The 24631-nt window shown below is 44.4% G+C and overlaps 1 protein-coding gene across 6 annotated transcripts in view; it reads left to right on the top strand.

Moving 5' to 3' along the window:
• The window catches only part of FLAD1 (flavin adenine dinucleotide synthetase 1), a 996688-nt gene that overhangs the window by 703554 nt on the left and 268503 nt on the right, over positions 1-24631 (top strand). For 5 of the 6 annotated variants that reach the window (XM_044080082.1, XM_044080080.1, XM_044080081.1 and 2 more), the window contains one exon: positions 805-1171. The exons of the other annotated variant lie outside the window; for it this stretch is intronic. In XM_044080082.1, coding sequence (XP_043936017.1) covers positions 805-940 — 136 coding nt within the window. In that variant the 3' untranslated portion in view covers positions 941-1171. Of the gene's footprint in view, positions 1-804; positions 1172-24631 lie in introns of those variants that run through there. 6 annotated transcript variants of the gene reach the window in all.

The following is a 24631-nucleotide window of genomic DNA, read 5'->3' as shown; positions in this document are numbered from 1 at the left end:
CCACTAAAACACTTTCAAAAAACAATTTAAGAGGTTTGACATACATAAAAGTGTGTTCATTTATTTTCTCCATTTCAGCCTCCCACAAGCACCATATAGGTGCAAAAAAAAAAAACGTAGTTCCATTCTTATGTTTCAAAGAACACTATCCATTTTGTTAGGCAGTTGGGAATTCATTCCTCAAGGATTATAATAAATGTTGTTATGGTGAGATCCGGTCATTGATAGGCTGAACAGTGAAATCTTTAGTATAATACTCGGTTTTGTCATGCAAGTCCTGTTTTTGGTTCTTTAAATTGTAGTCCGTTAAACAGTGGTTTGGTTGAAGACTGGGCTGTTATCTTAATTTTTTTGGCTGCAAACATTTCATGACTGCCAAATATATTACAGTGCAAAAATGTAGCACCGACTAGTCTGAGACTGAGTTTGCAAACTGTATTTTATTTTATTTGTTTTCTGGTAGAGCACTGATCTCCACGGACCTTTTTCAGACTCAGCCCGAGAGCACTGTCTGGTTAAGTGACTTGCTCAGTCACACAGTTATGCAGTGGATGGTGAGGAATCAAATCTTGCATCACCAAACCACAGGAAACAGTTCATTAACAGCTCCTTAATTCTGTGAGCCAGCTTGCTAGACTGACAATTTTTCTTTTCCATAATTTGCATGTTTTGTGTGTGTTATGCGACTTCTAAACTTCCCATGCTGACTGCATTTGTTAAACATGAAGTAGTGCTTGTAAACAAATCATTTGCTATGACAAGTAATATCTTGCTTATTAGTAGTATTTTTTTTTTTTGTTCAAGGTATACCTCATTAGGAAGTATGGACAACACATCAAAAAATCCTGCTTTGCAGTATGTGAATGATATGGGACTGGAGCTCTACAAACCTGCTTACCTTCTAGAAAATGAGGATGATGAGAGGACTTCCAGGAAATAAGTCATTTCCTGTTTGATCTGTTGCAGACAGATTTAAGGCAGTGTGTTTCTGAACGCAGATAAAAATAGCACCAGAAAGAAGCTGAGTAATATGAGTGGAATTCCAGAAGTCATATGCCATTACTTTTTTTTTCTTTTCTGGAAAGGTTTTATTACATAATCTTTCTACAGAGTTAACATGGTTTCATTATTTAATTTGTAGTAAGTAAAGCTGCAAAAAAATTTTATTTAACCAAACAAATGTTCAAACTATGTCAGCTGTGTTGTATGAGGTGAAAAGTGGGAGGTTCATTAACAAAAGAATAGTTGAAACAAAACAAATTTCATAGTCGGGCAGAAGTAATGCTCAGTGTTGCTTCCTTTTCTTTTCAGTGTTCTTTCCTTTGTTAACATGACATGGTACTACAGAAGCCTTGTAGTATATATTAGAAGATGGCCTTTGGTGTCCATTTCACTGAAGCTGTTTAGTTGCACCGGCCAATCAGATGGACTTTTGGACTTGTATGTTGCCTGCATGGAGTGTTTACCACCACCATTATTAATTATATTTTAGCCTGATGACATTGCATATCCTTGGTGAAAATTATAATTTCAAAAGTCCAAAAGCTCCTTTAGTTCAACTGCTTGAAATTGAATGGGGATTGATGAAATCGTTATCGACCAGATGTCTAATAAATACTAGATCTGATATTGTTAATCCTTGTTCATTCCTTACGTATGGGTATCGGTTCCAACCTCAGAACCGAACCGGCCATTTTCCAAGCTCGCATCGGCTACAAACTCTCGCGCTAAACTCTTACCCATAACACCCCTCTGCCTGTTACCCCAGATTTTGTTTGCCGCATTGCCATTCGATCATGTCAAGCTGTTTCTCTTGAGCTAAGTATAGATATTTGTTGTCGGACTAGTCATATATATAACTTTTTCTGTCAGAAATGTTTCTATTTTGTCGTCTCTTACCCTATCGCATTTAGCAACCATATTTTCTTGAGTTTTCTTCTCTTTACTCTACACCTTTTACCGCGAGGTATTTCTCCCTTACCATCGTTGGTAATCTCTTCCTTTCTTCATACCTTCGGGTATTCTTTTGTACCATTGCTGGTACCCTTTCTACTGTCCCCTTTTTCTATCATGGCAGATAAGAAAGGTAGTCCGGGATTTAAAAGGTGTTCTGATTGTGGACACAAATTACCTACATCAGATGCACACTCTTTGTGCGTTTATTGCTTGGGGGTGTCCCACTTATCTGTTGACCCGCCCTCTATTATTTGTAAAAATTTTTCTAACAGAACCTTGTTGGAAAGGAAAAGTAAGTTGTTGCTGAAGGGACTCCTCAAATCTCCCTTTTCAGAGGCTATTTCTGGGTTTGAGGCTTCAACCCCTCCTAGAGCCCATAAGAAAATTTTGGATGATCCTACTAAGGCCCAAGCCATAGCCTTCGTTCCCGGCTGGGGACTCCCGCCAACCAAGACCTAAAAAGGCTAAAGTTTCTGCTTCAGAGCTCACTCAGTTAGCCCCAGTGCTTTCGGTGCCTAGACCTTTGGCACCATCAGTGATCTCAGCTTTGTCTTCCCCTGTAGCCTTTACTTTATTGGCACAGAAGGGCTCCTCGGTTCAGACTATTGTGACTACTGCATCGGTACTGACCATTCAGTAGATGCAGACTTTGACAACGTCTGCTCCGACATCTTACTCGGAACAGATGCCTCAGTTATTGGCTCCAATTTTGTCGGTTCCAGCGTCGGTGCCGGCAACCACTTCAGCACTGATCCTTGTGTCAGTCCAGACCGTGACCTCAGTACCAATGATTACCTCGGTGCAGACACCCGTAGTCCAGTCTCTCTCGGCACCATTGTTCTCTGTGCAGACTGGTGAGGTGGGCATCGGGCTTTTCTCTTCTCTGGACAGACCTGTTTCTCCCTCAGTCTCCGTGAGGTTTGCTAGAAGTCTTTCCGAACACGACATGTTGCATCTTGCGGATCAAGTGCTTCTGGCCAGAGGTGTCCCGCCCCCCCCCCAGGACCTATCCTTCCGTGATCTGTCATCTCCAAAGACCCCTTCTTATTCTCCTCCTTAATTGCCTTTGAAGTCCATTGACACAGCACAGTCTTCCCCCTCTGCGGTTCCCTTTATGGATCTCACTAAGGAACCGCAATTGCCTTTGTGGCAGGAGAGTTTTGCTACGACCCAGGATGACAGTTGTGGCACGTGTAATTTGCTGTTCCACAGCCATCCGGGGACTCTGAGTCGGCAGGCTGAGCCAGTTAGGGGAGGGGTGACCCCTGTCCTGGACACTCACCCCTCTTCAGGTGGTCCTGACTTTCAACTGATGGAGAAGGCTCTGACTTCTGCTGGCAATGCTGTGCTGTCTATCCCCCCGCCCTCCTCTGGTACACTGTTTTCAAAAGTCGCACCTAGCAGACACTGGGTTCAAGGGCCTCAGGACATATTCCCACAGGAAATCCCTTTTCCATGGTTTTCCCCAGCTTCTCCCTCTGAGGAAGTCCACCGGAAAAGTTCATGTAAAAGGAAGCACGTGGACTCCACAGAGGAGTCCCTCACTGAAGACATAGTCTTTGATGAGGGGGAAGGATCCCCTCGGTCACCCTCTGAGGTATCCTTTGGTGATATCCTCAAAATCCTTAAACAGAGAGGTGACTGGCAGCCCTCTAATCCAACCTCTGAGGAGTCTCTGTTCCTGCAGGCCTTTCATGCCCGCCCCCCTACCTCCTGGGTTACTCCACCTGCTGATGAACTTGTCCGGCTCATCGTGCAGTGTGCGTGGAAGGCTCCTGACACCATCGAGGCTATTCCCCGGAGGTCAGATAAGATTTTGTCCCCTCCTGCTATGTATCCCCATTGGTCTAAAGGTCTTCCTGTGGATGCTCTGGAGGTGGCGGCTGCAACAAAAAAGGATCTGGCGGAAGAAGAAAGCCAGACTGTCTATCTGCCTAACAAAGAGTCCCGGGCCCTGGACAGGATAGGGAAGCTCACCTTTGCATCAGCAACCTTTACTATCAGGTCCCTGAGTTATATGGCACACTTTACCAGGCTTCAAAGGGATCTGATTTCCGAGCTCTCTGAAACCTTGGCTGGTGCCGTGTCTGATGAAGTCTGTGACAAAGTGGCCTCTCAGCTGGCCACCATTGAGTCAATATCTAACTCCTCTATGCGACTGATATCTCACGCATCAGAAGGAGCAGTTAAAGCGGCGGGTTCAGCTGTGGTCTTGAGACAACAAGCCTGGATGCGCTTGTGCAGTTTCATGGAACCCTTTTAAGGCTTCCTTTCTTAACGCTCCCATTGAGGCCTCTTCGTTGTTTGGACCCAAAGTTAAAAGCACACTGGCCAGACATGAACAGGACAGTAAGACCCTTTCTGCTATAGGTGTCCGTTATTCTTCCCTCAACGTGCTTTCTCCTGAAACCAAGAGTGGGAAGATATGGTTCAAGAAATCTCTGGGTCCTTTCCGTGACACACCGGCTGAGTTCTCCCCTAGAGGCAGAGGGGGAAACTCACAGGGAAGATGCTCCTTTTGGGGAAGAGGGGTTCCGCGTAACCAGGGTTCCAGGGACTCTTTCCCTGGCCAGTCCTACCAGCGCTCCTGAAGAGCGGCCCAACTCCTTTCCTCTGGAGATGGTTGGGGGTCATTTCTCTTTGTACCCTTCTGCCTGGCTAACCATCACCACTGATTCTTGGGTACAAAGGATTATAACCAGAGGTTATCATATCCCCTTTGATCTTGTCCTGTCCCTTTAAAAAAACCTTCCCGATGTTCCACCCAGTCAAAAGGAAGAAGCAGCACTAGAGATAGAAAAGCTGCTAAAAAAAGAGAGTCATCCAAATAGTCCCTCCAGACCAGATAGAATCCGGATTTACTCAAGACTATTTTGGTGCCAAAGAAAACGGGACTGGAGACCAATTTTGGATCTCAGTGTATTGAGCAAGTTTGTGAGGGAACAAAAATTCCGGATGGTCACAATACAGTCTATCCTCCCGCTTTTGGAAAAAGATGATTGGATGTGCTCTATAGATCTTCAAGATGCGTACTACCACATAAAAGTGGACAGGCCATCAAGAAGATTTCTGCGCTTCCGCGCGGGAGCCAGTCACTTCCAGTTCAGAGTGCTGCCCTTCGGACTCTCTCCAGCTCCCAGAGTGTTCTCAAAGTGCATGGCAGTTGTCACAGCTCACTTGTGACTACAAGGATTCCAGTTGTGTCCATACCTAGATGACTGACTCATTTCAGCTCCCACCAGACATCTACTGGAAGAAGCCCTGGCATACTCTCTCCTCGCTGCACAAAGGCTAGGCATAACCATAAACTGGCAAAAATACAATCTCACCCCATCTCAGTCCACAGAATTCATAGGGGTATCTTGGATACAAAGAACTGCAGAGCTGCCATTCCAGAGCACAGAATTGTAAGGATAAAGCAACAACTGATCCCAGTCCTTTCAAGGGAGAAATCCACAGCTCACTCTGTCCTACAGCTCTTGGGTTCCATTGCAGCATCCATCACCATTGTCCCCCTCGCCAGGTTTCATATGAGGCTTCTACAATGGCTACTGCTCACCCAGTGGTATCCTTGTCAGCATCCTCTTTCAGCCAGAATTCGAGTAACCCACATGTGCAAACAGGATTTAAATTGGTGGATGACACACAATCCATCACAATGGTCTCACCCCTTCTCACCCCAGCAACCTAAGGCCACAGTGACCACAGACGCCTCCCTGATAGGGGGGGGGGGCTATGTCAGGGACAGACAGTCCAAGGCACTTGGTCCGAATTGGAGGCCCACCTCCATATAAATGTTCTAGAGCTGAGGGCTGTTCTTCTGGCGTTGCAAGCATTCCATCCCCTGCTGCTGTCTGGGACGATTGCGATTCAATCAGACAACATGGCGGTGGTCTGGTACATCAACAAACAAGGTGGAACCAAATCTTACCCCCTTTGTCGAGAGGCCATGAGGATATGGGCTATGGCTACCAACTGTTTTCTTCAGCAACGCACATTCCCGGGAGTTCCAAAGTGATAACAGACAAGATTCAGCAGGTGCATTCTATAACCTCACGAGTGGTCCCTGAATCCCTTGATAGCGGCGGAGATCTTCCACCGCTGGGGCCGTCCTTGCTGCGACCTCTTTGCATCCCCGACCAACTACAAATGTAGCAACTACTTCACCCTGATTCCCCCTCCGGGACAGTCACCCAGGGATGCTCTAGTCCACGATTGGCCCTTGGGTCTTTTTTATGCATTCCCACCTTTTCCCCTCATTCCCCAGTTTCTGAAGAAAGCCCGTCAGTTGAAGAGCAAGTTGATCCTCATAGCACCATATTGACCTCATCAGATTTTGTTCCTTACCTACTAGATCGACCATGGATTCTCCATCCAACCCCAGAGTTGATCTCACATCCGCAGAACCTGATTCATCTTGACTTGGACAGCCTGAAGCTCACAGCTTGGCTACTCCAATTCCCTTGATTGCCAGGCAGAATGACCTTTCTTTACCAGTACGTGACGTTCTCATTGCATCTCATAAGTCTTCCACTAGACTTACTTACCTAAGCAAGTGGAAAAGATTTACCTGTTGGCTGAAAGAAAAACAAGTAGATCCCTTCTCAGCACCAGTGTCGATAGTACTAGAGTATCTGGCCAACCATTTTCAATCGGGTCTATCGGCGTCTACCATTAGATTTCATTTGGCTGCAATATCTAATTTCTATGAGGGTGTCCAAGACTCCTCTCTTATGTCACACAAATTGTGCAAGACCTTCATAAAAGGTGTGAATCATCTGAAGCCACCTTTTAGAGAACCTATTCAACCATGGGATCTGTCATTAGTTCTACAAGTTCTGACAATGCCACCCTTCGAACCAGCTTCTTCTTGTGACCTCATATTTGTCATGGAAAACCTTGTTTTTGGTCGCCATTACTTCTGCATGACATATCTCTGAGCTTCAAGCTTTATGCATCAAGAGTCCATACTTGATTTTTCATAGAGATAGACTGTCTTTGAGAAATAATCCTTCATTTCTGCCAAAAGTGATCTCTGAAATGTCCATTAATCAAACCTTTGAATTGCCAGTTTTCTTTCCCAATCATTCAAACAGAGGAGAGTATTGCCTACATACCCTAGGTATACACAGGCAAATCCATTTTTACTTAAACAGGACTAGGTCCTCTCGTAAATCTGACCAGTTATTTTTGGCCTGTTCTGGACCTAGATTAGGATCTACTGTTGCTAAGGTCACATTAGCTAGATGGTTGAAAGACTGTCTGACCTTCATTTATACACAACGTAATATTTCGTTGCCTACTACTATGAAGACTCATTCGACAAGGTCGGTGGCAACTTCTGCTGCCTTCCATGCCAGACCTTCTTTACATGACATCTGTGTAGCTGCAACTTGGGCTACGCCTCATACCTTCATCAATCATTACAAATTGGATTTGGCCTCCAGGGGAAGAGCATCTTTTGGTTCTATGGTGCTCAGGAGTATCCTTCCATGAGAGCCTCTCAGGAATAGAGGTAGCTGGGGACTCTGTCCCATACATAAGGAATGAACGAGGATTAACAATATCAGATAAAGAAGTTATGTCTTACCATAACGTTCCATCTGTATTGTTGATCCTCATTCAGTCATTACGACCCTCCCTCCTTCCCCCTCCTGTGGCTTCTAGTGGATCTCACCATCTGGTTCTCTTAGGTCATTTGACCAGAGGTAGCCTCTACCTTCGTTTGACTTGCAAACTCAGTCTGAGGTAACAGGGAGAGGGGAGATTATGGGCTCGAGAGTTTGTAGCTGACTCAAGCTTGGAAAATGGCTGGCTCAGTTCCGAGGTCGGAACCGATACCCATACGTAATGACTAAACGAGGATCAACAATACAGATGGAACGTTATGGTAAGACATAACTTCTTTTTCTGTAACTGCTTGTGAATAAATCACAGGTTCAGTAAACCCAGATTTAAACAATATACGTCTGCATTTTAACTACATGAGTAAATCACAGTTTTACTGAACACAGATTTCAGAACATGTCTGTAAGCTAGATACCAACAATGAAATCTGTAGATAAATTATATGATTTAAAGTAACCCTGAAACTTAAATGAAGTGTGACTATTGACATTTATTTATGTTTTTTTCTTTGTACACTGGAAACTGATGGACTGGTTGCTAAGGGCATACCTTCTTGGCAGCAGTGAGACTCTCACTTGCTTGTGCTCCTTTCCTTACCCACAATGCCTCTGGATCACGGTGATAACATCCAGCGATTATTTCATGCCATTTTCCAAGTATCCCCTAAACCCTCCTTTTCATCCTTTAATGATTCCACCTTGACAAAGAAAGGAGGCAGAACAGTTGATAGCCAACCTTCTAGACAAGAGAGACATTCAGGATGTCCCAGCAGATCAGAGAGGGTCCTGACTTTACTCAAGATTCTTCTTTGTGCTCAAAGACAGAGAACTTCACACCAATTCTGGACCTTGGCCATCTAAGTCAACATGTTAAAAAAACTAAACCTTATGGAGGGTCAAAGAGCAGTCTGCCCTTCCATGCTTGTACAAAGGAGACTGGATCTGTTCCTTGGATTTTTAGGATGCCCTACATCTGCATTAAATCTGGCAAAGCATCCAGAATATTCTTATTCTTTAAGGTGGGAGACCATCATTATCAGTTAAGAACCCTGCTTTTTGGCCTCACCACAACCCCCTGGGTGTTCACCAAATGCATGGCATGAGTACCCACCCATAGGCAGTTACTAGGAATCAGACATGTTCCTTCCTTGGACAACTAGCTCATTGTTGCCACAACAAAACAACAGTTCAGATTCACTCTTACTCTGGCTGTGCTGTCCTTTACAACTGTAAACTAGATATCGTTTGAAAAATGGCCATCCTATCACCCAAAAGAGTGCTTTCTGTAGTACAGGGGGTACACAGTTTGTATCAGAACCCAAACCTAAATGCACCTGTGGTTCTCAAAGTTCTAGGTTTAATGGCAGCCTCAAGTCAAGCAATTCTGCATGTATGAGAATTCTTCAATGAACAGTCACAGTCCAGTGGTGTCAGTTAGTGGATCCCATAACAAAGATAATCAATGATCAAGAGCCTGCTTAAAGCACTTGTCATAGTGAGCAAGACCAACACTTGACAGGCTGTCCATTTTTGCTAACAACCACAGTGACCATGGATGTGTCTGATCTGGGGTCAAGGGGCACTATTCAGACAAGATGGCCCAAGGAACATGGACAACAGAGACTAGACTGTACATAAACATATTGGTGGTGAGGCTGGTCTGACTAGTGCTGCATGCCTTCCAGGACCTCCTTCCCCAAGATGCAGTATCTACCCACTCACATAACATGGGAGGTGGTGTTGTACAGTAACAAGCAGGGCAGAACAAGATCCTACCCTCTCTGTCTAGAAGCAGTGATAACTTGGGAAGATATCTTCACATCACTTTCTGATTTCAGTACATATCCCAGAGAAAGCCAGCTCACTGCAGACATATGGAGCAGGGAAATTGTGCTTCTACATATATGGTCTCTAATCATCTCCGTGACATAAAAGATTTTCTTTTGCTGGGGGAAGCCTTATAGTGATCTCTTCACTTCACCCTTCAATCCCAACTGCATCAATTTCTTTTCCTCTGTGTTTTTGAGTGTGCTTGCTAAAGAGACTTTGTCTGCGACCTGCACCAAAAACCTACCAGTGGATGAGATGTACACCCACCATATTTTGGCTCCTTGGGTTCCTCTATGCATTCCCTTTAGTAACTCTTTTACTCTGACTCATACAGAAAGTCAGGATGATTCTCATAGCCCCATTCTGGCCATGCCAGATATGGATGTTCAGATAGCTCCCTTGCTGCATGGGTATAGAGCTGGCGTAGTCGCGTCAAATTGCCGAATAGATCAGGGCGTAATGTTCGCATGTCATGGCGCCTTAGTCTTGGCGTCCTCTGTCTTTTGCGAAGCAATTTTGACCGGCGATTAACCTCAGTGGCGTTTTTTTTCAGACCGTTTACAATTCAGAAAGAGCAGGTTGCAGTTAAGGTGCTAGTTTTCCGTTGAACACCAGAAGTCAGGGAGTTCAGAAAGTAACGGATGTCAGAAAAGTGAATAACTGTATTTGTAGGACGAATGTCATGTTGCCTGAATATATTTATTTCTTGGCACGGAAACGTTGAGGCCTGTTATTGTAGGTTGTATATTTCGCTCAAGTGCTTTATTTAACAGCGCACTATTAAGAGAGGAGGCTTGATTGTGCTAGTATTACTTTTAGGAAGCGCGCAATTGATGCTATGTGCCCATGCTTAATCCGGCCCGGTATACTATGCCGTCGGAAAATGTATAGACCTTCCTCTAGGAACTTGCACACTTCTCTAAAATGTGTGGACACAACACTTGCAATTCTTTGGAATGTGAGTCAAAAAGTACCCCTTGCCTTCAAAACTGGGATTCTTGGGCGACAGGGAGTGTCACCCTAAATTTAACTACTCTGTGATGACCAGAGGCCGAGTCAGATTTATAACGACAGAAAGTGGATACACTGCTTGGGAGCAAGTGGCTACACAGACTACATACAGACAATAAGTGAGAGTTTAGCAGTCCAGTTTGCATTGATCAAAGGAATGTGGAGGCTTCTTCCAGGGCAGGATGTTGTTGAGGTTACTTCCAGTGGGCACGCAACAGACATCAACAAACACAACAACTGTCATCTGGTCCTCTCAAGCAAGGGCCCATCTATTCTATGCTATCTGGGCATGCAATTGCAGGCCAGGACTGATTCCTGCAAGGAACTCCTAGCACAGACAACTGCATGGCCAGGTATATGGCACAGAGCATCATGGATCTAAGGTCACAGAATCTGGGAATCCACAGGTGGAAACTGGATCTCAGAAAGCATCAGTGTCAGTGGAACATAACACTATCCACTATCACTTCCAGCAACCAAAGGGGTTTCATTACACTTAACCCTTTGCCAAAGTATTGCACAAACAGGCTGCAAACCACAATGGAAAAACCTTTCCCTTTCTGCCTCTTTATCCTCTACTCCTTTCAACCTCTTCTTCCAAAGCAGGTACTAAGACAGGGACACCCATGATGAAGGATGATCCTGATACAGGCACCAGAAGGACACTTGGTTACCATTTTGGAAAGAAGTTAAAGAAGCCTCCATCCATCCTCTGACCCAGAATCTTCTTCTCTCAAAGAAGGGAAGGTCATCTCTTCTGCTCAATGTCAAGCTATCTTCTCTTCCATCTCCCTCAAGATTCTCAGTCAAAGCAATGGTGGATTCAGCTGAGCTCCTCAGCTAGTTCAAGTTTTTATTATGGAAGCTAGAAGGCCTAGTACTAGAAGAGTATTTTAGGAAAAAAAGAAAGAAAATTGGATTTTGAGAGTTTTAAGGAATTAGGGATTTTTAATTTAATGAGGGTGATTTTTTATTTCTTCTCTGTCTTCTTGATCTTATTGTCTTCTTTATCCATTTCTCTCTCTCATAAGAACAATTTTTCAGCTCACTATTGATTGTAGATCAATGCGTTTTTTTGTTCCTTTGTTTTTCACCAAGTTTTTTCTTAGATCCCTTGTTCAAGCAGTTCTGCCCTACCCCTACCCCCCCCTCAATTTCTCAATAATGTTGGGAAAAACTTACTCTACAACCTTTTGAGCCTGCAGCTACTGCTGAATTGATTGTGCTTGATTGGCTGACTGCTTTTCTGTTGGCTATTACTTCTGCGACTCTGGTGGGTGTCTCTGCAGAGCAGTTGAGGCAGTAGGATTTTGATTTTTTCCCAGGACACAGGGGTATCATTACATGCTAATCCTTCATGCCCTAAGGTGGTTTCTAGTGTGGCTTTAAGCAAACCATTTTTTTGCATTGCCTTTGTTTTGCCTCAAAATAAAGGGAGATTTTCAAACACACTAGATGTACTTTTTACATTTTAGATTTACACAGCAATTATGTTATTATTTCTTTTTAGTTAGTATTTGCAGTTTCTGTTTCTTTTTTTGGTTTTTTTACAGGGCAAGCCTGTGTCAAACAAACTATTTCTAGGTGGATTGGCTTTTTTATTCATGCATTTTTATCATTTTGTTCATGGCAAGAGGTTCAGAGCTGGATTAGGCCTCATTCCACTGGGGCTACTTACTCCTTCTGGCATAACAGCAAGTGGGGCAAGGTGAAGACTTGGAGAGGCAGCCTACTGGGTTCTCAATTAACTATCACTTCTATAGGCATTACCTATATACTCTAAAGACTAGAGCTGGTTGCCACAGCTGTTTTACAAGGCATGTTGTCAGCTCCTGCTACTTTATAATTTGCCAGCAGCCCTCCTCACCTCTGCTTTGATTGGGACCATTACAAGGGGAAGGAGGCAACATAGTACAGTTTTGTACCTACCATAAATGTTGTACCCCAAAATAAATGATTCCGGATTCCTTTATGCATCAATCCTTCCCTTCCCCTTTCCAGGGTGGTTGTGTGTTGTGTAGGTGAGTTTATATTTTTATATATTTGTATATATTACTGTTGTATATTTTTTTTTGTTTTGTTTTTGTTTTTTTTTCTTTTTTTTTTTTGGTCTTCGATGGGTCTTCTGAAAGACAAGAGAAATAGCGTCGGTCATGCGCATTAGTACCCTGGCCGTACTGGCGTCGGTCTAAAGCCATATGACCGGCGATCCTTTCTCTGGTATTATTGAACTCTCTGGGCTGGCGGACGACTATACCCAATTGTCAGGACTGCAGCAAGGGAATCCTCGAACATCTACATTTATGGTAGGTACAAAACTGTACTTTTCCTCTGTCTGGCCTCACTTGATAAGAAAAAATAATTGCCAAAGCATACCTGGCTGCTGTCTCACCTGTCCATGTAGTGTAATCCAGGCATATATTCCTTACAGCTAACTGCATTCTTTCTCCACTTCTAGTAATGGCCAGATATTCTTTGTTCCATCATAGGGTGACAAAGCTCATTAAAGCATGCCAAAAACCTACCACCAGAAATATTTATACACATGTGTACACGTTTTCTGTATGAGCAGCCAGACAAGAGTTAGACCTTTTCTCAGCTCCTGATTCTCTTGACTTATCCTTTTTGTCAGGGTTCTTTGATTTAGAATCCAGCTTTTCCAAAGTCAGTATACACTTGCCCATTTCCTCCTTTCATAAGGGTTTTCATTATGTTCTTCTGCCTCTCACAAGTTATACAAAGCTTTCCTGAAAGGTATCTTTCATTCTAGGCCTCCCTGCCATCATCTGACTCCCCTCTGGGTCCTAACATTTGTTTTAGAAAAACTCACACTGCCTCCTGCTGAGTCAGCTCACACAACAGACGTAAGGTTTTTGTCTTGGAAGACTTATTTTTCATGGCTATCACTTCAGCAAGAATAATATCAGAATTGCATACCCTATTTTCAAATTTTCCTTTCAGCATTTTCTGTAAGGACAGAGTTACTGTACAAACCAATCCATCCTTTATGTCAAAAGTAGCTACTTAATCTAAAATCTAACCTGAACCAGTCTGTAAAAAGAATTCAGAAAGGATGACCAACTATTTGCATCTTTTTCAGTATCTAAAAAGGACAAAAAGCAACCAAACTGTCTCTTTTTAAATGGCGTTTGGATTACATTCTTTTTGGTCCATTCAAAAGTCTCCTTAGCATGCAAATCCAGAGTACACTTGCCCATAGGATCATAGCTTCATAGGATCATAGGAGGTTACTAGGCTATCAGCCCCAGGGGCCTTAAAAGCCTAGCCAAGTTCAACCCATGTTCCCAAAGGTGTCTAGGTCAAGCACACATTAAAATCAGAACCTAATTGCCCCTGTCCAAGAGGGACACAGGTGGAACCCCCGGAATGAATTTCCAGTTACCCATCCAGTCTTCCAGATTGCTCTTAAATAAGGCAAATGAGGGGCTTTGCTAATAAGAAAGCTTGTTCCAAAGGTTGGGCAACCTCTATGAGACAAATGTGTTTCTCCACCAAGTTCTGTTGATGTCATATACCAGGTTAAGGTCCTTTGAGTGAGTGACCCGTGTGCCATTTGACTTGTGAATGTGCAGCATTTCCATTAAATCTGGGTCAGATATTGCTCTATATGCAAGGCACAGGTCGCCTGTAAGCAGTCTGTATGACACAGAGTAAAGTGATAATGATTTCAGTCTGTCCACATTGGACAAATCTTGGAGACCCTGAATTTTCTTTGTAAGGAACCTTTGTGTTCTCTCCAGTTGCTGTAGGTGTTTGGAAAGGAACATACCAGAGGGAGCATAGTACTCTATTATTGGCTTGATGAGGGAAGAGTATAGGGGGGTTATAACATCTTTTTTCTGGAGACAATGTCCTTCCTTATGAGATGAGCAATATAAAATGCCCTTCTTACCACTGTGGGGACATGGTGATCGAAGTTAAGGTTGCTGTCAAACTGCGTGCCCAGATCTCTCACCACTGTGTGCGTAGGGTATTGCTATTGATGTGGTAGATTGCAGGAACATCACCGTTGCTGAAGGGGATGATATTGCATTTTTTTGCATTAAGTTTAAGACCATGACTTTGGCACCAGTCATTAGACTGTGTAAGACCTTCTTGCAGGATGTTGACATGGCTAGGGGTTTCAATGATTGCTCCCAGTTTACATTCATCCGCAGACTTTGTCAACCACAGTCCTGTAGTTTTATCCTGTACTTCGGAGAAATAGATTCCAAATAGTACACCTATCCCTGTGGAACACCATTGGTTATGAGTCTGCTGGAGGAAGTGGAGTCCCTTATTTTGACCTTATGAGTTCTGTTAGTGAGCCAGTTTGCATCCCACCTGACAATGTATGTGTTGATACCCAGATGGGTGATTTTTATCAGTGATGCCTGAGTGAGGGATTGTGTCAAAGATCTTGGCTAAGTCTAGATAGGCCATATGCACAGATTTGCCTTTGTTTAGTGCATTGGAGACTATTTCGAAGAAGTCCACCAAGTTTAACAGGCATGATCGCCTGTGGACAAAGCCAGACTAGGTGGGGTCGAGCATTTGGAGATTTCCTATATCTTTGTTAATAAGGTCCATGATTAATTCCATGGCCTAGCAGAGAAGGCTGGTCAGTCTAATGGGTCTCTAGTTCCTGGGGTCCGTGGATGCACCTCCTTTGTGCAGTGGCATGATGGTAGCTGTTTTCCATTCCGCTGGGATGAAACCAGTGCTTAGGCTGTAATTGAAAAGCATGCTCAATGGTGATGATAATTCCTGTTTTAACCCATGTAGAACACAGCCTGGGACATTGTCTGGTCCCATAAAGGCTGTGTTTTTGGCCTTGGAGAGGGCATTTAAGACCTGCTGCTTGGAGATACTAGGCGAGGGTTAGCTGTTAGGCATGCTTTGGGGTATATGTGGCGGGGACAGGGAAGTGAAGTTTTCACTGAACCAGAAAGCCAGCAGGTTTGCTATAGCCACAGGTTCTTATATGTAGTACCATTAACTATGAGTTCACCGCAAATCTGGGCCTTACCTTTGAGGTTACACATGTAACTAAAGGACGCATTGTGGCTGTCCATAGTTAGAGAAACTAATTTGGATTCGTAGTTAGCTTTGGAAGACTTCACTAGGGGGTCTTATTTGCTTGTTTAAGTTGAGGAGAGAGGGTTTCCAGTTTTGAGACCATTCCTTCCTACTCTTAGACAGCAGTTTCTTTCTCCTGTTGTATAGCCTATTAATGGCAGTTGTCGACCAGGCAGATTTGTGTTTCGTTGAAGATCTTGCCTTGGTTCTATCAGGTATGGCAGAGTCATTACAGTTATAAAGGTGCTTGTATAAAGCATTGGTGTATAACTCAACATAGGAGTCTGTTCCTTCACTGGGGAGAAGGGCTATGAAGCTGTTTATGACATCACATGAGAGGTTGTAATTGAACTTGGAGACTTTTTTTTTAGTTTAGTTGTTGGTAAGGGGGGGGGTCTTGTGTTATAGTTACTCTTAGCAAGACTGATTTGTGGTTAGATCTCACCAAGGATGCCCATACACTAGGTGTGGTGCAGCTGTCCCCCATGTTGGTGAGCACTAGGTCCAGGATGTTTGAGCCCCTTGTGGGTGTCCAACTGGTCCAGGGCATTGTCATTAATGAAGTCCAGGAACCTTTGGGCAAGTGAGTTAGAACACACACAATTTACCCATTCTATGGACGGGTAAAAAGAAGTTATGTCTTACCATAACGTTCCATCTGTATTGTTGATCCTCGTTCATTCATTACGCCTGGGTTATCGGTTTCGACCTCAGAACCGAGCCGGCCAACTTCCAAGCTCGCGACAGCCACAAACTCTCCCTGTTACCTCAGATTGAGTTTGCAAGTCAAAGGAAGTAGAGGCTACCTCTTGTCAAAGAACCTAACAGAACCGGATGATGAGATCCACTATAAGCCTCAGGGGGGGGAAGGGGGGAGGGTCACAATGACTGAACGAGGATCAACAGTACAGATGGAACGTTATGGTGACATAACTTCTTTATTTGATATTGTTAATCCTCATTCATTCTTTATGCCTGGGACAGAGTCCCCAGCTAGCTTTATTCCTGGGAGGCTTTCATGGAAGGACATTCCTGAGCACCATTAAACCAAAGGATGCTCTTCCTCTGAAGGCCAAATCCAATTTGTAATGGCTGATGAAGGTATGGGGTCTCACCCAAGTTGCAGCTGCACAAATGTCAGGTAAAGAAGCTCTAGCATGAAAGGCAGCAGAAGTTGCGACTGACCTAGTGGAATGAGCCCTAACAGCTGTAATCATAGGGATGTCATGAGCTTTGTAAATAAATGTTACACAGTCTTTTAACCATTTAGCCAATGTGACCTTAGAAACAGCACATCCAAGTCTAGGACCAGAATAGGCCAGGAATAGCTGATCTGATTTGTGAGAAGCCTTAGTTCTGTCCAGATAGAAACAAATTTGCCTGTGAATGTCAAGGGTATGTAGACAATACTCTCGTCTGTTAGAATGATTGGGAAAGAAAACTGGCAATTCAGTGGATTGGTTAATGGACATTTCACTTTTGGCAGGAATGAAGGATTAGTTCTCAATGACACTCTCATCTTTATGAAAGATTAAGTAAGGCTGTTTGATGCATAGAGCTTGAAGTTCAGAGATACGTCTGGCAGAAGTAATGGCGACCAAGAACAAAGTTTTCCAAGAAAGAAACTTGAGGTTGCATGAAAAAGCTGGTTCAAAAGGAGCCATAGTCAATGCTTGCAGGACTAAAGACAGATCCCATGGCTGGCTAGGTTCTCTAAAAGGGGGTTTCAGATGATTTACACCTTTCAGAAAAGTCTTGCATAATTTGTGTGACATAAGAGAAGAGTCATGGACACCATTGTGAAAATTAGATATTGCAGCCAAATGAACTCGAATGGTAGAAGCAGATAGGCCAGCTTGGAATAAACTGGACAGGTACTCCAGTGCTACCGGCACTGCCACTGAAAAAGGGTCTCTCTCTTTCTCCTTCAGCCAAATGGTAAACCTTTTCTACTTATTGAGATAAGTAGTTCTGGTGGAAGACTTATGAGATGCAATAAGAATGTCACGTACTGGAGAAGAAAGATCAGACTGCCTGGCAATCACTGGACATGGTGGAGCCAAGCTGTGAGCTTCAGGCTGTTCAAGTTGGGGTGAATCAGGTTCTGTGGATGTGAGATCAAATCCGGAGTTTGGTCGAGAATCCATGGTTGATCTAGCAGGTGAGGCCATAAAAAGGGGAACCAAATTTGCTGTGGCCAATATGGCACAATGAGGATTATTTTGCTCTTCAACCGGTGGGCTTTCTTCAGGAACTGGGGAATGAGAGGGAGGAGGGAAGGCATAAAGCAGACTGGAGGGCCAATCGTGGACTACAGCTTCCCTTGGTGACTGTCCCCAAGGGGGAATCAGGGCAAAGTAATTGTTGCACTTGTAGTTGATTGGGAATGCAAAAAGGTCACAGCAAGGGAAACCCCAGCGGTTGAAAATCTCCACCACTATAAGAGGATTCAGAGACCACTCATGTGGTTGCAGACTGTGCCTGCTCAATCCATCTGCTGTCATGTTGGAACTCCCGGGAATGTGCGTTGCTAAAAGAAAGTAGTTGGTGGCCATCACCCATTGCCATATCTTCATGGCCTCCTGACAATGTGGGTAGGATTTGGTTCTGCCTTGTTTGTTGATGTACCAGATTACAGCCATGTTGTCCGATTGTATTGCAATAGTCCCTGGCGGAAGGAGGGGATGAAATGCTTGCAATGCTAGAAGCATCGCCCTCAGTTCTAGGACATATATATGCAGATGAGCCCCTAGGTCCGACCACGTGCCTTGGACTGTCTTCCCCTGAAAAAGCCCCCCCACTCCATCAGGGAAGCATCCATGGTCACTGTGGCTTTGGGCTGTTGGGGTGTGAAGGGGTGAGACCATTGTGACGGGCTCTGCAACATCCACCAAATCAAGTCTTGTTTGGATCTCTGAGTTACCTGACTCTGGGATGAGAGGAAACTGAAAAACGTACCACTGGGTGAGTAGTAACCATTGTAAAAGCCTCATGTGAAACCTAGCGAGGGGGGCAATGGTGATGGAAGCTGCCTTGGAACCCAACAGCTGGAGAACAGAATGTACTGTTGATCTTTCCCTTGAGAGGATGGGTATGAGTTGTTGTTTTATCCTTAAGATTCTGTGCTCTGGAATCAATGCCATGCAGTTCTTTGTATCCAACAGGACCAGTGAATTCTATGGATTGGGATGGGGATAGGTTGGATTCTTGCCAGTTTATAGTTATACCTAACCTTTCTGCGGTGTGAAGAGAGTATGCCAAGGCTTTTTCCAGTAGTTGTCTGGTGGGGGCGGTGATGAGCCAGTCATCTAGGTATGGAAACACCCAGAATCCTTGCAGTCGCAGGTGAGCTGTGACAACTGCCATGCATTTGGTGAAAACTCTGGGGGCTGTAGAGTGTCCGAAGGGCAGTACTCAGAACTGGTAATGACAGGCTCTCGCACGGAAGCAAAGGAATCTTCTCGATGGTCTGTCCATTTTTATGTGGTAGTACGCATCTTGAAGATCTATAGAGCACATCTAATCACCTGCCTCCAAGAGTGGGAGGATAGACTGTATTGTGACCATCCGGAATTTCTGTACTTCTATGAATTTGTTTAGCACACTGAGATCCAAAATTGGTCTCCAGTCCAAGGTCTTTTTTGGCACTAAAAATAATCTTGAGTAGAATCCGGATCCTATCTGTTCTGGTGGGACTGTTTGGATGACTCTTTTTCTTAGCAGCTTTGAAATCTCTAATGCTGCTTCTACCCTTTGACTGGGTGGAATGTCAGGTAAGCTCCTTAGTGGGAAGGGACAAAAATCGAAGGGAATATGATAACCTTTGGTTATTATCTCTCGTACCCAAGAATCAGTGGTAATGGTTAGCCAGGCAGAAGGGTACAAAGAGAAATGACCCCCAACTGCTTCCAGAGGAAAGCAGTTGGGCTGCTCTTTAGGAGCGCCGGTAGGACTGGCCAGAGAAAGAATCTCTGGAACCCTGGTTATGCGGATCTCCTCTGCCCTGAAAGGGGCGTCTTCCATACAAGTTTCCCCTCTGCCTCTAGGGGAAAAATCAGCTTGTGTGTCACGGAAAGAACCCTGAGACTTTTTGTGCCACATCTTCCCACTCTTCTGGTTTTTGGAGAAAGCCCATTGAGGGGAAGAATAGTGGACACCCACGGCAGAAAGGGTCTTACCATCCTGTTCACACCTAGAGAGTGTGTCTTTAACCTTGGGTCCAAACAACAAAGAGGCTTCAATGGGAGCATTCAGAAAGGAAGCCTTGAAAGGTTCTGCGAAATCACACAAGCGCATCCAGGCATGCCGTCTCATGACTATGCCTGCACCTGCTGCTCCTTCTGATGCATGAGAAATCAGATGCACGGAGGAATTAGAAATTGATTCAAGGGTGCCTAACTGTGAGGCCACTTTGTCCCGGACCTCATCAGACACAGCTCTGGCCAAGGTTTCAGAGAGCTCAGAAATTAAGTCTCTCTGAAGTCTGGTAAAATGTGCCATATAATTCAGGGATCTGACTGCAAAGGTCGCTGATGCAAATGTATGCTTCCCTAATCTGTCCAGCACCCGGGACCCTTTGTTGGGTGGGTGGACAGTTTGGCTTTCTTCTGCCAGATCCTTCTTTGCCGTGGCCGCCACCACCAAGGGATCTACAGCAAGACCTTTGGACCAGTGAGGTTCACTATCTGGTGGGGACAGGATTTTATCTGGCCTGCAGGGAATGGCATCAGGAGCCTTCCATGCACGCTGCACGACGAGCCGGACAAGGTCGTCGGCAGGTGGAGTTACCCAAGAGGTAGGGGGCTGGGCACGAAAAGCCTGCAGGAACACAGACTCTTCAGAGGTCAGGTTAGAGGGCCGCCAATCACCTCTCTGCTTAAGTATTTTGAGGATATCTCCAAAGGATACCTCAGAGGGTGACCCTTCCCCAACATCAAACTCTGTGTCTTCTGTGAGGGACTCGTCTGGGGAGTCCACGTGCTTCCTCTTACATGAACTCTTGCGATGAACTTCCTCGGGGAGAATCTGGAGAAGACCCTGCAAAAGGGGCCTCCAGTGGGAGTGTGTCCTGAGGTCCTTGTACCTAGTGTCTGCCAGAGGTGCCTTGTGTAAATTGCGGTCCAGAGGAGGACGGGGCGCTGATAGCACAGGATCACCAACAGATGCAAGAGCCTTCTCCATGAGTTGGAAGGCTGGTCCACCTGAGGAGGTCACACCCTGCTCAAGCAAATCAGCCCGCCAACTCGGAGTCCCTGGATGGCTGTGAAAAACAGGGGTACATATGTCACAGCTAGCATCCAGAGCAGTGACTGGAGTGACAAGTCTCTCCTGCCACAAAGGCAACTGCGACTCCTTAGTGAGGTCCATGAAAGGAGCTGAAGTGAGGGAAGTCTGTGCCACAGCAGGGGGGCTTCAAAGGCAATGGAGGAGGAGAATAAATAGGAGTCCTTGGAGAAGGGTGATCATCTCCAAAGGAGGAGTAATTCCTGGAGGGTTGGATCCTCTGACCAAAAGGAATTGATCCACAAGGCGCACCACATCATGTTCCAAGAGGCTTCTAGTGGATCTCATAGACATAGCTGAAGGGGAGTCAGGTCTATCCAAGGGTGCAGGAAACTTGGTACCCACAAAGGGGTCTTTGGACGGTGCTAAAATAGGCATCTGCACCGAAAACAACAGAGCTGTTAAGGCTTGTACTACTGGTGTCTGCACAGAGGAGATCGTCGGTGCCAAAGGTGAGTTCTGCACCAACGAGGTCGATGGCACTATGGTAGGTGCCGAAAGAGTCTGTGCGGAAAATGAGGTGGTTGGTGCTGAGAGAATAGTTGATGGAGTGAAAATAGAGTCGAAGCAGAAGCGGGCATCGGAACAGTCATCGACGCAGGAAAGGTCTGCATCGAAAACATTGGTGCCGGTAAGGTATTCTGAACTGAGGGGCCCCTCGGTTCTGATGAGGTATACGGCACAAAACTTGGTGCCAAAGTAATGGATGGTGCCAAACGCTTTGGTGCCAAAGATCTAGGCACTGAAAGCCTCGGGACCGAGGAAGTCAAATCCGAGCTAGAAAGTTTGGCCTTCTTAGGTCTTGGTTCCTGGTTGTCCCCAACAGGAGACTTGGCATTCTTGTGTTCGACTCTTTTCTTATGGGAACTAGGAGGGGTTGAAGCCACTGACCCAGAAATAGCCTCTGAAAAAGAAGATTTAAGTAGTCCCTTTAAAATCAGTTTATTTTTCCCTTCCACCAAAGTCCTGTTATTAAAATTAGCACAAATCCTGCAAGGAGGGTCGACAGTCAAGTGAAGCACACCCAAACAGTAAACACATAATGCATGTGCATCTGAAATAGGCAATTTATGCCCACAATCCACACATCTTTTAAATCCCGGACCACCTTTTTTTTCTGCATTGATAGGAGGAAGAAAGAAATGAAGGAAGAAGGTACCAACAATGGTACGAGAAATACCAAAGGTAAAGCAGGAAAGATTTTACCAACGATGGTAAAGGAGTTACCTCATGGTAAGAAGAAAGAAGGTCTAGAAAAAAAATAACTATTTAACAAAATTAGAACAAAGAATAACTGCAATACGATAATGTATTATCAAAGAAGTTAACTTGGCTCAAAAGAAGTGGCTTGACACAACTGAATAGGATGCAGCAAATGAAATCTGGGGTAGAGTTTAGCTCGAGTTTGAGAAGATGGCTGGCTTGGTTCCGAGGTTGGAACCGATAACCCAGGCGGAAGGAATGAATGAGGATTAACTATATCAGATTGAAAGTTACCCAAAACCAGGGTGTTTGGTTGCATCTTGATTGACTCAAGTAGATCCAAGTAGGCTGAGTGGATGTCCTGCTTCATGGAGGGGGTCCCACAGCTGGCAGTGATCTGAAGATGGGTCATGCCTACAGTCAGTTGCACCTGAAGTAGTTCAAGGGAATTGTGCTGTTTAACCAATCTACAAGTATATTTCTTTAATGATTATTGATACACAACCTTCTTTAGTTCTCATGCCTTCAGTTTGTGGTCTGAGTATGTGGAAGGAAATATAACCTGGTATAGCTGGGGTGCACTCCAGAGCCTTAAACCAAGTCTCAGTGACTGCACAAATGTCAGCATCTTCCAGGGTGATGACTGCTTCCAGTGATTGCAGTTTCTGTTTTAGACTTCTAGCATTTAGCAGCATAAACTTGAGATTATTTTTAGAGGGTATTTTTACATCAGGAATTTTGTTCTTGTGACATTGCCTAAAAAAGGCACTATGGGGATGACAAGAGCCTTAGCCAGTAACCGAAATCCCAGGGGTGAGGATGAAGACCATCTCTGTCAAAGCAATGAGGTCTGCCAACCCAAGCTAACAGATACTGGACCCCTTTGAATGACACCAGAAACTAAGCCAATTGTTGAAGTCAATCATTGTTTTGTATTGTGATATCATCCTAGGTGAAGGTAAAATGCTGCTTAAGGCTAGGGACATACCTGCCTGAGACACATAATCTGAGAGCTAAGTAATGTCTGTCTTCATATAGTCCAGAGAGGTACATCTCAAGTCATTCACACCAACATGGACTATGATGGAGTCATAACTGTGCCTGTTAAGAGACTTGAGTGCATATGTGATGTGTTAGATCCTGGTACCTGACAGACAGCTGACTGTGACCTTTTCCTTATCCAACTTGTTGAGATGGACATCTTAGTGTCTCACAATTGAGTCACGTATGACTAAGATGTTTGTTTTTGTGTTATGCCTTAGGGATTTGACTGGTGAGACACTGGTGTGTAATATATTATGTGTACTATGTTTTGCAGAATTATAGTGTGAAGCGTGCTTATGTTTGTTTTTGGGAAGTCTCTGATGTTTAGGTAAGCTTTTCATAAGGACTTCCACATATGTAGGTTTATGTGCTGTTGGTTTGGTAGGTGCAGGAGGTGAGGTGTGCATGCTGACAACCTGCTTAGTATCAGATGAACTGACTGGTGAGCGAGAGAGCCTGGATTCTAGGTAGTTAATATATATGCATCTCTCACAAAATGTATTTATGTGTACTACAGGAAGTGGGTTGTCAGTGTACATGAGGCAATTGCTGCATTACCTCAGGATGCCCATGTCAACCAGACTGGCCTGAGAAAATGTGGAAAATTGTCCGTCCATAATGTGAGGTAAGTAGATGTGATCGAGGACAGGAGAAGTGAACAAAAAATACAAAGGGCTAGTGGGTAGAATCTGTGTTGGTACCTTGGGAGCTTCACTGAATGTATCACCTGTCCATGAGGAACAATCACGAGAATTCATTGATGGAGCACCAGCAGAGTACTAAGGCAAAATTTGCAGGCAGAAGTGTTTGCGTCTATAACCAACCATTGCTGCACAGGAAATGAGCACAAACTGACCTAAACAAATTAACTAGTAAAAAAGCTCAAAACTGATCCCTGTTCCAGCAATCTTCAATTAGATGAGTTCTAACTGCACACTCCTGCCAGTGGGGTGCATGGGAACCCTCTATCACAAAAGAAGGCCTGGTTTAGTACTCAAGTTATACAAACAGAACTAGATTCAGCAGGTCTGAATCTAGTCTATGCTATAGCAAACAAAGTACAGCAATTAAAAAAAATTAAAATAAGCAGTGATATGGTAAAACATGCAGTTCAAAAGTGTAATATGCAGCAAACTGATTTAAGCAAATTCTCCAGTTAACCAATAAAAAACTCAAAATTGAGCTTTGTTCCAGCAACCTTCAATCAGACGAGTTCTAAATGCACACTTCTGCCACTAGGGTGAAGGGGAACCCTCTCCAACAAAAGATGGCCTGGTTTGGTTTACTGCTCATATTATACAGAGCTATATTCAGCAGGTCTGAATCTAGTCTATGTTATAGTAAAAGTGCACCAATTTCAGAAAAAAAGTTCAAATACGCTGGCACAATAAGCCTTCAACCCGCAGTTCCCAGCTCAGAAAGGCAGAAGCTACTCTGTCCTCCCAGAAGAGTGTAGACCACAAACCTTCTTAATGTAAAATAAATGGCCTGAAGCCCAACTACTTAAACCAGAACTAAGGCTCTTTTAGAATAACAGACACCCTAAGCCTTCAGCCAGCAATTCCCATCTTAGAAGGAAGCAAGCTACCTCACCTGCC

This window comes from Protopterus annectens, chromosome 8.part0, assembly GCF_019279795.1.
Source record: "Protopterus annectens isolate FY-2018-M chromosome 8.part0, PAN1.0, whole genome shotgun sequence".
Taxonomy (NCBI): Eukaryota; Metazoa; Chordata; order Ceratodontiformes; family Protopteridae; genus Protopterus; species Protopterus annectens.
This window is presented reverse-complemented; position numbering and strand designations above follow the sequence as displayed.